General features: G+C 50.1%; 4 protein-coding genes across 4 annotated transcripts; 2 read left to right on the top strand and 2 right to left on the bottom strand.

Moving 5' to 3' along the window:
- Positions 1-2,169: 2,169 nt before the first annotated feature.
- ColSpa_00690 (exoglucanase 1) lies at positions 2,170-3,785 on the top strand (the record flags this gene model as incomplete). The annotated part of the gene is made up of 5 exons (XM_049266902.1): positions 2,170-2,348; positions 2,440-2,863; positions 2,935-3,023; positions 3,079-3,535; positions 3,591-3,785. The coding sequence occupies 5 exons, from the start codon at positions 2,170-2,172 to the stop codon at positions 3,783-3,785; spliced, it is 1,344 nt and encodes a 447-aa protein (XP_049122859.1).
- Positions 3,786-6,118: 2,333 nt separating this feature from the next.
- On the top strand, positions 6,119-6,754 carry ColSpa_00689 (uncharacterized protein; the record flags this gene model as incomplete). Its single annotated transcript, XM_049266901.1, has 1 exon — positions 6,119-6,754. One exon carries the CDS (start codon positions 6,119-6,121, stop codon positions 6,752-6,754), a length of 636 nt encoding a protein of 211 aa, XP_049122858.1.
- A 122-nt stretch (positions 6,755-6,876) lies between these two features.
- ColSpa_00688 (putative hydrolase nit2) lies at positions 6,877-7,704 on the bottom strand (the record flags this gene model as incomplete). Its single annotated transcript, XM_049266900.1, has 1 exon — positions 6,877-7,704. One exon carries the CDS (start codon positions 7,702-7,704, stop codon positions 6,877-6,879), a length of 828 nt encoding a protein of 275 aa, XP_049122857.1.
- Positions 7,705-10,343: 2,639 nt separating this feature from the next.
- ColSpa_00687 (tripeptidyl aminopeptidase) lies at positions 10,344-12,204 on the bottom strand (the record flags this gene model as incomplete). Its single annotated transcript, XM_049266899.1, has 2 exons — positions 10,344-11,291; positions 11,347-12,204. 2 exons carry the CDS (start codon positions 12,202-12,204, stop codon positions 10,344-10,346), a joined length of 1,806 nt encoding a protein of 601 aa, XP_049122856.1.
- Between the last annotated feature and the right edge of the window lie 473 nt (positions 12,205-12,677).

Here is a 12,677-nt window from a genome sequence, read left to right as displayed (position 1 = left end):
TACAGTACCATCGATAGTAATGACAGGCTAAAGCGAGCTTGGAGACTAATTAGAATCAAATAGGAGCATTGTTACCTCCGTCTTGATGGATAAGAGAACGGCGCGTTTTGCATATGGGACCGATGGGCCTTTGCATGTGCTGCTTGAATTTCCTTCAAATTAAAGAAACAAAATTCTTTTCCTGAGCTATCCGAAATCCCTGTGAGCAAGAAGAGCCCACAGAGCCTATGGGGAATTAGGAAGTAGCAGAACCTAGCCTTTCCAGCATGGTCCATAATACTTTTTATCTGGTTATGGATATTAAGTTTATTCAGCCGGAGGTGTTACTGCCAAAACTTGGAAAGGGAAAACAAGTTTTCAAATTTTAAAGGACCTGCACGTTGCAGTTACCAAAGGCCCGGGAAATAATGATGAGATTATCTCCAAGACATATAATACATTTCCGGGCCGCATGCCGATTGAGAATCTCATGGTTCTCCGATGTCTTCGAAAAGCTATTTCGATCGCATTGGCCGCAGTATCCAGATCGAATTTTGGGAACCTGATTCAGAAGATCGCTGCGTGTGAGTGGTCTATCTCACGGCATAAGGCTCGGCATTGAAGTGACACGATGGTGCATCGTATCGCCGCGTTGCAGAATGGGTAATTAAGGGGTATGTCATCAGACGGGAACATCAATAGCCGAATCTCCTTAATATTATCAAAAATGAAGCGAACGGAGGTTCGACCTCCGCGAGCCGTGACGTGTGTCCGTTGACTCCGCTGAAGAACCAATAAGGAGACCAATTTATCCCCGCCTTCCCTGCTGATGCTGTACGCCGAGACTCACCCCGCGAAGTCCTCCAGACGTCTCTTCGGCAAAGAAACAGAGCCAAGATCAAATCGATCCACATGCTGCATTGCGCCCCTGAGCTACTGGTGAATCAGCTGACAGCAAAGTTAGCAGGAACAACAACCATCGACCTTGGTCTAAGAAAAGCTGGTCCTGCAGGATGATGGTCGCGGCGAACCCAGAAAGTCATTGGCAAAGGCCGCTGCATGTGCAAGCGAACCAAAGTTGAAGGAGGTCTGATGAGAAATCACCTTGACAGACACTCTTTAAAACCCTAACTTGTATCTGAAGTCCTAAACATTTATCCGTTGAGTCTGTTTTTCTTTTACGGTTTGGACTTGAGCTCAATTGAAGTCAAGTCACTTGATGAAAGCTCAAGACCTTGAAATAGCCACAAGTTGCTCCCTGTGGCCGGAAAAACTTGGTGTTTTCTTGGCAGAAACATGCAAAACTTTGATCGAGGACAGAGTACTTGAAATCGAGAGGAGTACAGCTATCTGGACATGTGTCGCCTGAGTGTACCACCCAAGGGGTTTGTGAAGCGCCGAGACGGGTCAGGGAGCTCCTGCCGAACCAGTTCGGACGGTAAACTAGCGAGTGCCGAAGGTGGCTGCGATCGGCGAAGTATCGCGGCCGTTCTTGACAACCGTCATACATCTCTACCCGTACATCCCGTACTTGTTCAACACCTCTTGCCGTCGCCGAGACCTTGGCTCTTGAAAATAAGACTTGGCTCATAACCACCCGGCCGTCACAACCCTCTGTGTCGACACCTTTAACCAATAGTGCAACTACCCCTCCGTGTACAAGACCTTGGCAACCGTTTGGAATATGGAGATTTCCGGCTCGAAAAGACATTAGTCTGTGGTCCAAGGATAGTCTGTTTCTCGGAAAAGCTCAACTCTCGCAACATTGCACGTGGGCCCTTGTCGCATACGGGAAGTTCGCTCCGACTAATTTTGGCTATTACTGGATGTAGTAAGAAAAATAGGAATATTGTCCAAAGTTACAAGGGGTCTCTGTGAGAAATACCGCTTTCACGCTTGCTATCCACCAAAGTATCAATCCCTTTTGGTTGACAACAAGGTCTGAGCTTTTGGATAGAGCACGGAACTCTACGCGAAGATGCCGGACTTTGGAAGGCCAGTGTAGATCACTTCGGCGAGCCCCATTCCGCAACAGGGAGAGAAAGATGCTTAGAGGTTGTGTCGAAAGCATAAGTATCGTGGAGGTTTTCATGTTAACCATAAGTTTGAATTCAATCCTCACCTCGCTTTCGTCGCTTCTGTTCTTGTCACTCAACAGGCGCCTATATAGTTACTTTGGACTCATTCAAGATGAAGTACACGTTCACGACACTCTCCATGCTGGCCATGGCTGTGGCTCAGCAGGCCGGCACCGAACAGTCTGAGACACACCCCAAGCTGAGCTGGCAAAAGTGTACATCAGGTTCCTGCTCCATTATTAACGCAGAAGTCGTCATCGATGCCAACTGGCGTTGGATTCACGAAGTCGGGTAAGCATAAATTTTAATATCGCTGCCAACTTCCCCCCCTTTGTGATGAGGCAGATCCAAGACCCCATGTTTGACTAACAAATCACATCAGCGGATACGAAAACTGCTATGAGGGCAACTCATGGACCGGAAAATGCTCAAGCGCGGACGACTGTGCTAAGAACTGCGCCATGGAGGGAGCCGAGTACGGTGGCACTTACGGTGTTTCAACCAGCGGAAACGCCATGACGTTGAAGTTTGTCCAGGAGCACTCGTACGGCAAGAACATCGGCTCTCGCATGTACTTGATGAACGGAGACAGCAAGTACCAAATGTTCACTCTGATGAACAACGAGTTTGCATTTGATGTCGACCTATCCACGGTTGAGTGCGGTCTTAACAGCGCCCTCTACTTCGTTGCAATGAAGGAAGACGGCGGTCTCTCCTCTGAAGCCAACAACAAGGCTGGTGCCAAGTATGGTACTGGTTATTGCGACGCTCAGTGCGCCCGTGACCTGAAGTTTATCGGTGGCAAGGTAAACCTCACCCAGCTTCTAAGTCTTTTCAACCCGTAGATGGGGCTCGAACTAATACCCAAATCCAATAGGGCAACATCGAAGGTTGGGAGTCTTCTGACACCGACGACAGCGCCGGTGTTGGCAACATGGGTGCCTGCTGTGCTGAGATCGACGTTTGGTGAGCCTCCTGCACAACTCTCTTATGAAGATGCAAATGCTAATACCGTTGCCAGGGAGTCCAATGCTCACGCCTACGCCCTGACTCCTCACCCTTGTGAGGACAACAACTACCACGTCTGTGAGGGCGACACTTGTGGCGGTACTTACTCCGAAGACCGCTACGGAGGCGGCTGCGATGCTAACGGATGCGACTACAACCCCTACCGTATGGGTAACCCTGATTTCTATGGGCCCGGCAAAACCATCGATACCACAAAGAAATTTACCGTCATCACTCGCTTCCAGCCTGATCGCATGTATCAGGTCTTCATTCAGGACGGCAAAACTATCACAGTCCCTGGTGCGAAGTGGGAGGGTGTTCCGGAGACCTCTGAAATCACCCCTGACTACTGCGAGTCTCAGTTCGCTGTTTTTGGCGAGCGCGATCGCTTCAATGAAGTTGGTGGTTACACTAAGCTCAACGCGGCCCTTGAGATTCCAATGACTCTTGTCATGTCTATTTGGAGCGACGTAAGTCTTCTACGCGATACTATAAGGTCTATTACAAAAGCTTACCTTCCTGTAGCACTACGCCAACATGCTTTGGCTCGACTCTACCTACCCTCCTGAGAGAGCTGGCGAGCCCGGTACCGAGCGTGGACCCTGTGCCCCGACATCTGGCGTTCCCGCTGAGGTCATTGAACAGTTCCCCAACTCCCAGGTTGTCTGGTCAAACATCCGCTTCGGCCCGATCGGCAGCACCTACAACATCAACGCTTAAGATGTTTGACCTTGGAATGCCAGGGGTTTTCGACATCACTTTGATCGCTTTACCTTCTTACATGGAACATCACTACATGATTTTCTGTACATAACTTCTTTTTCCCGTTGATCGTTTAGGATTCTGTTTGATACTTTTCCACTTTTCACATTGTCTATACAGACACACTCATAAAGTTGTCCTTTGCCATTAAACTTTGCACATATTTTGCGGCCCCTTACGGCACTCATAATCTCAATCATGCAGTGCCAATTAAGTAGTGTGCTAAGGGGCTGGATCACAGCGCCCTTCTGGTGAGGTAGGTTTCCGGCGGGAAGGTGCATGTGGTCTAAGCAGCTTAAACCCTCGGCACTATCTCACCCTAGAGATAAGCCAGCAGACTAGACGCATCTAAGTGCCATCACAATTTCTTGCCGCAGCTCTATATAAGGATTCAGCCAGCTATGAGTTTCGGTGGCGGGTATCATAACCTTTTATATTTCCTTAACCGTCTTCTATATTCAACATCAATAAGATATAGGATTATGTCCGCCTAAATGAGATTCGGGTGCGTTGTTTTTAAGAGACAGTATCTTAACAACTATGGCATTTTGCTCTACAATCAATATAAGTGATCCAGAGCATCGATTTTCTGACCAAATTCCTGATCCAAGGGCATTTCGATGATCGGGAATGGCCATATAGTTTTTCGCTGACAGACTGTACAACCCAGAAACCAGTGTTCTCTAGACCCTGACGCACCATTCTGACATACCTTAGGAGAAAATCTACGGTTGAGTCAGGTAATGAGTATGGTCATATCTAAGATAGAGTTAATACATCTTCTGATGTATGTGCATCATCCCAGCCAAACTAAAAGCTGGTTAGAACCCAAAACGAAAACGGCGAACCGCACGAACTAGAACTTATAGCTAATCGGCATCTATCATCTGTTAATTGGCTGCTTAACGGTCTGCATTGGTAACCATGCATATCTCCGTCTGGGTTAGCCAGGTTCGCCGATAAGGAAAGGATTTTAGTTTGCGGTGCCGCTATGAAGGCTACCAAGGATGACAGAGTGCTTTGGACTGTACTGGGGGATCAAAAACTTCTTTGAGAATGTCCCTGGCAGTGATGGAAACAGTCGAGAGACCTAGATTCATCATGATCCTGGGAGTCATAAAGCATCGAAACAATTCGAATTTTGTTGGGCATTGAGTCGTAAGAGAAAGAAAGTCAAGGGGATCGAACAATTAGCCAAGGTTTTTGTACGCGATTGGGCAAGTCCAACAGTAGGAGCACGGGCGTAGTGAATCAGAATCCGCTTACAGCTCAAACACAGAGCGAAAGCGAGAGGCTTGAGCAGGGGTAGCCCTGGGGGAGAGAGTCTCTTGGTTGGTCAGTGAAGAGAGCCAAACGTCAGTCGCGGACGCTAATGCAGCCTGCTGACGCGCTAAAATTTGGTTCAAATAGTTGTGGGCCTTATATCCGTTCAACATACACCCTCCTCGGTATTGCTTCGCCTCGCCGATGACAACAACAGAGAGTCTGGATTAGCAATCATCTCATGATAACAGCCGACAAGAAGAACGTAGTAGCCGCCAGGTGTTTTTCTCTTCGGGATACAGCAGTAGCCTTTGGGTCATGGAAGCCTGCAAAGAGCTTAGCCTTCGAAAAGCCTACTAAGTCATCCGAACCAAAAACCGAGTCATTAAGCCCCCCACCATTGAAAAAGGTATCGCCGCCGATTCGACGATCAACGTTGCAATCTTTGCGGGAGTACCCCTAATACTTCGGCAGTGGAAACAGTCAGCAGGCTGCATATATTCCATGATACAACCAGTCTCATTTCGAGGCTCTGCATTTCCCTTTTGCTCATCGACGTCCAGTGTCTAACCGTCACTTCGTTGGCTTGGCCTCTCGCATACCAACCTTTGACCAATACCGTTTGAAGAAAACTCCCCGGACCTAGAACCATCGACGGCAATGGAACTTTGTTTCAGTCCTGGGGCAGCAGTTCCTGCAGGGACTTCGATCCCAGTGGTTGATAATCCTCGACTTGCGGAGTTGAGAGACCCTTCCGAAGACTGGACCGGCGTGACGAGTACGGCGGAGAGGCGGAAATTGCAGAACCGCCTGAACCAGAGGGCTCGACGTAAGTGGTATTGCCATCCATGACCCGTCAGTCTTATTCAGTATAGGCGGCTGACGGATTTCTTATTGTTGTAGGGCGAAGGGCTCAGAAAAAGCTCGGCAAGAATTCTCCATCGGATCCAAGCCCAGAACCAGAACAGGGGCATGGCTCAATGGTAGCGCTTGTGAAGATGGAAACGCGACTCGACGATCAGACCCATATGGCTTCCGATACAGAAGCAGAACCGAAGCGTCCTGAACTCTGCAAAGTCGAGACCCAGATGCAACTTAATAAGTTTGCCGAAGAGGCTTACGAAAACTATCTCAATGGGAGCCCTTCCACTGGCTATCTTACGACCCTTGTTCGTGTAAACGTCTTCCACGCCTTCGTCCGAATAGCCTGCGTCCTGGACTTCGACGGTGGATGGCTCACATATGAAGCAATATCTCCCTTCAACAAGATGGGCCCCGGTCTTGGGTTTGCAGCGACAAGCAGCTCGTGTCCCGAGAACATGCGTCCCACCGAATTACAAGTCGCCGTCGAGCACCACCCATGGATCGACTTCTTTCCCCACCCCACCATGCGAGATAATTTTCTTCGAATCGTCGCTGAACACGGCGAAGACTACATTGATGAGGACGACTTGTGTCGGGATATTGTAGACGTTGGAGCAGGGGCGGGAGTGGAGGATTCAGCCCTCATCGTCTGGGGCGAGCCATGGGATCCACGAGGGTGGGAAGCAACAGAGCCGTTTCTGAGGAAATGGGGCTGGCTTCTGGCTGGCTGCACGGAGATGCTAGAGGGGACGAACTATTGGAGACAGAAGCGAGGATTACCGAAATTTAGGTTCAACTGACCGACTTGGCAGCCCTTACGCATATGCACGATTAGCTAATTGGCAGAGCAGTGGTAGCTTGAGGGACATCACTTCATCACTGAAGGTCTGCTTGTAACTGATCAGTTGCCAGTATGCTATAGTTACAAATTCTTGGACTTTTTCTCTTCGAGAGCATCCAGAAGCTGGAAGAAGTAAGGAAGAAACGCCTCCAATTCGACCTGGAAACCTTCATGGGCCCCTGGAACATTGAGTCGAGGACACTCCAAGATCTTCTCCTGCTCATCCACCGCCTGCGCATACCAAGCGTCCCTACTTCTCGTACCTCTCATAAGCCCGATGCTGGTCTTGTTCTCCTTTATGCGGTACAGACTTGGCAGATAACCTAGAAGGATGGTGAACTCGTTAGCCCAGAAGTTCTCTGGGTTAACTGGCTCTGGCGATACGGGCTTCAGCACCCCTTCATCGGAATACCCGATAAGTTTTGAGCCGAAACGCTTCTCTGCAGCTTGAATACCGGAACTCTCGTACAACTCGAGGCAGTCATACAGAAACTCAAAGACCTCGGTGGCATTCGGCAATAAGGTGAAGGTCGGGGCCTCGTGGGAAATGATGTGGTCGACCATGTCGGGAAAATCGATTGCGAACTGAAACGCAAGGATGCCTCCCGCACTGCTCCCAAAGAGGATGGCCTTGTCAAAGCCAAGAGTTTGAATGATAGCACGAATGTCACGTGCTTGTTGCGGAGGGTTAAATCTTTTGTTCACTTTTGCTTGGCTAGCAGACATTTGGCGCCGGTCGAACGTGGCGCAGGTGTACTTGTCTGATAGTGTAGTGATGATAGGATTGTATTGGCGTCCATGACCGTTGCCTCCGGGGATAAAAACAATGAGCGGTCCTTGGCCTTGGTGCCAAAAGTGTATGTCGCAATCCTCGTTGGTGACGATCGACTTGGTTGGGTTGAACTCCATGATAGCAGCCTTTCGGGGGTATTGGACATGTGTGTAGAACAATTGAATTTGGTAATAAGACGGGCCTGTCGGGAATTCACAAATCAAGCTGACTGGCGTACTTGCGTGTTTTATTAGGGAATAATACTATGAGACCGTCGAAGCTGATGTGTGTAGCACAGCTGCTCTCTTGAACACCTCATAACATCGGTAATCAACGATTACCAATTCAAAAGTCCCAGTACCGGCTGGGGGGCTGTAATCTTGTCAGACTCAACTGGTCAGATGTGCCGGGCTCATTACACTAGAGGGTGATACGGGCCGCCCACCCACTAGCCGGCTGACGAAACGGCTTGCGCGGTAGAGGATCAGACTGTCATCCGACTCTACATCCGAATTAGACCAATCCACAGACGTCAGGACCGGAGCTCGCCCCATATATACGGACCAATAACCAGCATCGAAATATAATTACGTCTCCGTTGCAGATAAGTTTGGTCCGAGTGTGTATGCTTGCTGTGAGATGACCTAGAGAAACACACCTGTAATCGCCGCTTTAGAATCCGACCTTTATTTGTTATCAGAATGCAGTTCGGTCTTTGATTTGGTAAGAAAACTATGATTCCTTTACCTCTATCCACTGACTATCTTGCCTCTTCCATGTCTCTTACTCTCTAGGGAGTTGTAAGAGGCCCTATTCTCCTGTTCAAACCCTGTTTTCTTCTAGTAAGGTTGAATCCAGGGTCTGCAGCGCGTCGCAGCACAGAAGCCGTTGCAACACGGTCCAACGTACTGCCCTTGGGTGTCGTAGCATTCTCCGTATGTCGGAACGCAAATACCCAAGCAACTGACTCCTGTGACAGGCTGAGGCGGTCCGATGATAACCTGTTGCAAACCCTGTGGTGTGATGCCGCTCACCAGGGCTTTCTCGCCGTTCGTGTAAAAGGTACACTGGGAGATAGCGTTATAATCGGGCGCGTCAATAATGTTAACTGAAATGTCGCTGTCTGAGAATCGAAATTACAATACGTCTTTTGTAATTGGTAATGACTTTAATAGGGAACAAACTAGTCGAATAAACCTGCCCGTTGGCGGGTATAGAGAGCTCATAGGATGCCGGGCCGCCGTGAAAAGTCAGGTGAACCGTCTGTAAGCCGTCGCGCTCTTCAAGTGGTTGGGAGAGGGCGGGGAGAACGATAGCAAGAAAGTTGAATAGGTTGGTTGACAGCTTCATCTTGGTTTGATTGATAAAGAACAGTGAGAAAAAGGCTACAATGTTTAAGACTCAATTGATCCTTGAGGGTGCGTAAGTATTCGATGGGGCTATGATGGCTACATGTTGAGGTTTGGTGACACCTTTATACCTGAGTTTCTTGAAACCGAAGCTGATTGTTTCTGCTGCAAAAGCCAGTGGGATCAAGGTCAGTGACCAGTATCACCCGACTCTTACCACCCGACGACTCATTTCCAAAACTTGTGATGCTCTGTGATCAACCCCTCAATTCCCATCCCACACCGATCGTCGAAGCCACATCGAGCATGATGTGACTCGAATACGAACTCATGTGGCATACGCATCATGTCTATTTTCGTCCATGGAAACCACTCTAAGAAGGCAGGTTGTCTCCCTTGTCAGTTGCGCTTCGTTCCGATCCTGACAAGAAAAGTTTTGATCTCGTAAAGGGCAGTCAGAAATTGGGGGGAAGCACCATGTCACATCATTCCAGCCAATACCTTGAACGCTCGCAAGCCACTGTTAGGGGATACTCCACCGGATGAACTGTGACAGCGCGATGTTCAGCTTGACCATAGAAGCAGCTGAGCATAACTGAGGGGTAGCGGAACGGCGTGGCACCAGCCTTCATGAGTCAAACCCCACACCAACGGGCTGTTTAGGCGCTAACGATGCTCGTCTTGTCGGTTGCATGCATTTTGATCGATTGCCCAGTCTGAGGACAGGACATGCATACCTAGGAATGTGAAAGGGCAACGAGGGAGAGGAACTCGTATTGGTGTGTGTACATCCAGATAGCGCGCGCAGAAAATATGCATTTGACGTTCATCTCGGGACCATGTCTCAGTTGGTTTTTCTTAACGTGTAACGTTGAGTTTGACTGGACTGCAGCCGATCCAAGTATCGCGTTCGGCGATAGGTGGTCAAGGCTGGTGATCCTGCGATACATACTGTCAGATGTAGGGAAGGTCAAACAAGAAGGTTGCCGAGGAGGGTAGCGACGTCACTTCCTGCCATTATTCCTAACTAGGTATGTAGAACTTTTAATACGATGAAGATGAAAGCGTTGCCGTCAAAGACGGCGCAGCTCTCAGGTGTCGTTATTCAAGTGATTGTCTTCAGCTGGATTTGACATACATCTTTCATCTGCAAGCAGCAAGACGCTAGAGACCATTGACGTGTCTGTTCAAGGGCAAAATGTATTCTTTCTTTTGTAGTAGACATCTTGCGGAATCATATAGAAGGGTTTGGGATGTCTACACTTTGCCTAGCCTCTTGAACTATGACTAACGTCTTGCATGTCTTGAATTGGAGACAACGATGTAGTTCGTGTCCGTGTCCCATCGCCAAGCTGCCTTGATTCTCAACGTTCTCTCTAACAGAGATTTTCTCTTCCGCTCCCTTCTTTCCCCAAAGATTCTTTGGTTTAAAACATGGATGGATGAGGTCTATGATGCGGTGGTGCTAGAGGCGCCATCCTAATGCCCAAACTCGACGGCAAGCATGCATCGCCGCCCCAGACATCGCAGTCAGCTTGGCACACCGTACCGCTCTTCGGTACAACTCCATGTTCGAAATATTCGCGAATGATTTTTGTCGTGCAACGGCTACCGATTGCTACAGCACAATGTCCAACCGACTCCTGGATCACGACTGCGGACCCGGGATGGCGCTCACTCGCCTTCCACGCGTTTCGCAACGGTGTTACCGGGTCGAGCCGCGACGACATGAAAAGCAACGGCGCCGCAGGCTTGCCCTCAACCACGGCTGGGTCGGGCTCTGGCGTCGCAAACGGTCCGGTGAAGCGCCACTTGGGACGGACACGCCAGCCCGTGCACGCGAAGCGGATCTGGGACCAGTAGCCAGCAAACGTAGGGGACTGCGACTCGAGCTGCGACACATAAGCCTGGTAGTCGACGATGGTGAGGTTGGTGCTGTCTTCGCCGTCGCTGCAGAGAACAGCTTGGCCGCCGTCGCCGAACGAGCTGGGCGGGGCAGATGCATTGGGGTGGGAGCAGACCTGGTCCAGCTTGGGGATGTCGGCTTTAGCAGCCTCCAAGAGGGCCGTGTAGTTTCCCTCAATGGCCGAGTTGATCTTCTCGGCCAGCTTCGTGAATTCCTTGTAAGGCGTGTAAAGGGGAGTTTTAAAGGAAAGAGTGACGTCATACCCTGTCAGGATATTGGTGAGCTTGCCATCGAGGACTGAGACCGGTGAATCATCCAGCTGCTTGATCAATTGGTCGACCCGCTCCCGGATATCTTGCCACTTTTCATCTGACGGCCGACTAAGCGCGCACTTTCCCTTAGAGGTAAAGCATGTCGTGTAAAAGAACTCGACGATCTTTTCTGTATCTTGAAGGTTGGTTTTCCAGCCCTGCGTGCTTGGATTAACGTTTTGTGACGGACAAGGTGAAGGCAACATTACTCACACCAGCCATATAATCATCGGCGTCGGCAATCCCGTCGACAATGAGTCGCCCAACCCGGCCAGGGTACATGGACGCAAAGGTATTGCCCAAAATACTGCCATATGAGAAGCCCCAGTACTGAATACGTGGCACATCTCTAGCACCACGTAGCTCCAAGGATTTCTGTCCTCTCTCCTCCCAGGCGAGCTTTGTGGCGGTTTCCTCATCTCGCAGCTCCTGGATCTTGTCCAACATCTCAACCATGTCGCGGACAACGGACGCTGTCGAAGCATACGGAATAATGGAGCCATTGACGGCATTCTGCGTGCAAAGCTTCCCGTAACCTTGAACCCGCGCCCACTGCCGTCTCAACGCATCGGGACTGGCGTCGAGAGGGCCGATGGCCAGACGCTGGATCATGTCCGTGTCTCTGGCAAGGAGGTCTTCATAGCAATCGGCCTTTGGTGAGGTGAACTGAACACCTCGTGGGTCCCAGCTGAGAATCTCATACTTTTTGTTGTCGTCGGCGGTGTCTTGCAAAATGTGTCCCTCCCTAAGCATGAAGCCGACACCGGAACCACCGGGGCCGCCCGGGTTTGTGAAGATGGTGCCACCGAATGCTGGGTCGTCGTCGGGAACCTTGGCCGGGAGCTTCACGATGGCCAGCGCAACGGTGTACTCATTCGTCTCATCGGTCCAGTCGAGAGGTACTGTGAGCCTTGCGCACTGAAACTCCCCGTAGCATGGGTGGTATTCCAGCTTCGTGGACGGCGTGATTGTCGTCCAATTGAAGTCATTCAAGTTGGGCGGTTCGCGCTCACTCGCGCTGGAGATGCCGACAAGGCCTGCCAAGGCAAAGTGCGCAATTGAGTATCTCATGTTCGCGCACTACTGCCGTCTTCGAGTGGGAACGGGCCGTAACGGGATGTCAGCAGAATGTTGTGAGACGAGTGAAGAGCCTGTGAGCTGACGGGTAGTATGGTGGTGTGCGGGTTTGGTTCACTGGATGGCTTGTTAGGTGTTGATTACTTCCAATCGCCTGGCACTCGTTGCTAATTGTCTTATCGCCGCCGATGGCGCCAATTAACAAAATTATGTTGAAACGGGCTTGGGATGAGGAGAAGCTTCGAAGGACCTGGAGTAAGGTGACTAGGCAGTGAGTTGCTGCGTCAGCAGGAATGCCTGCAAGGCCGGATCGGCGGGGCACGCAATAATCTGACGCACCCCTTTTGTCGGGCGGTATAGTACGCGTTCAAGGCTGCCATGCAGAATCAGGAAGGTGACTGATAGCAAGACACTCGAAATCGGTGGGAGGATAGAAATTATACAACGTATCAATTCTGGGAAACCCT

The sequence above is a fragment of the Colletotrichum spaethianum genome (genome assembly GCF_022836535.1).
Source record: "Colletotrichum spaethianum MAFF 239500 DNA, contig01, whole genome shotgun sequence".
NCBI lineage: Eukaryota > Fungi > Ascomycota > Sordariomycetes > Glomerellales > Glomerellaceae > Colletotrichum > Colletotrichum spaethianum.
This window is presented reverse-complemented; position numbering and strand designations above follow the sequence as displayed.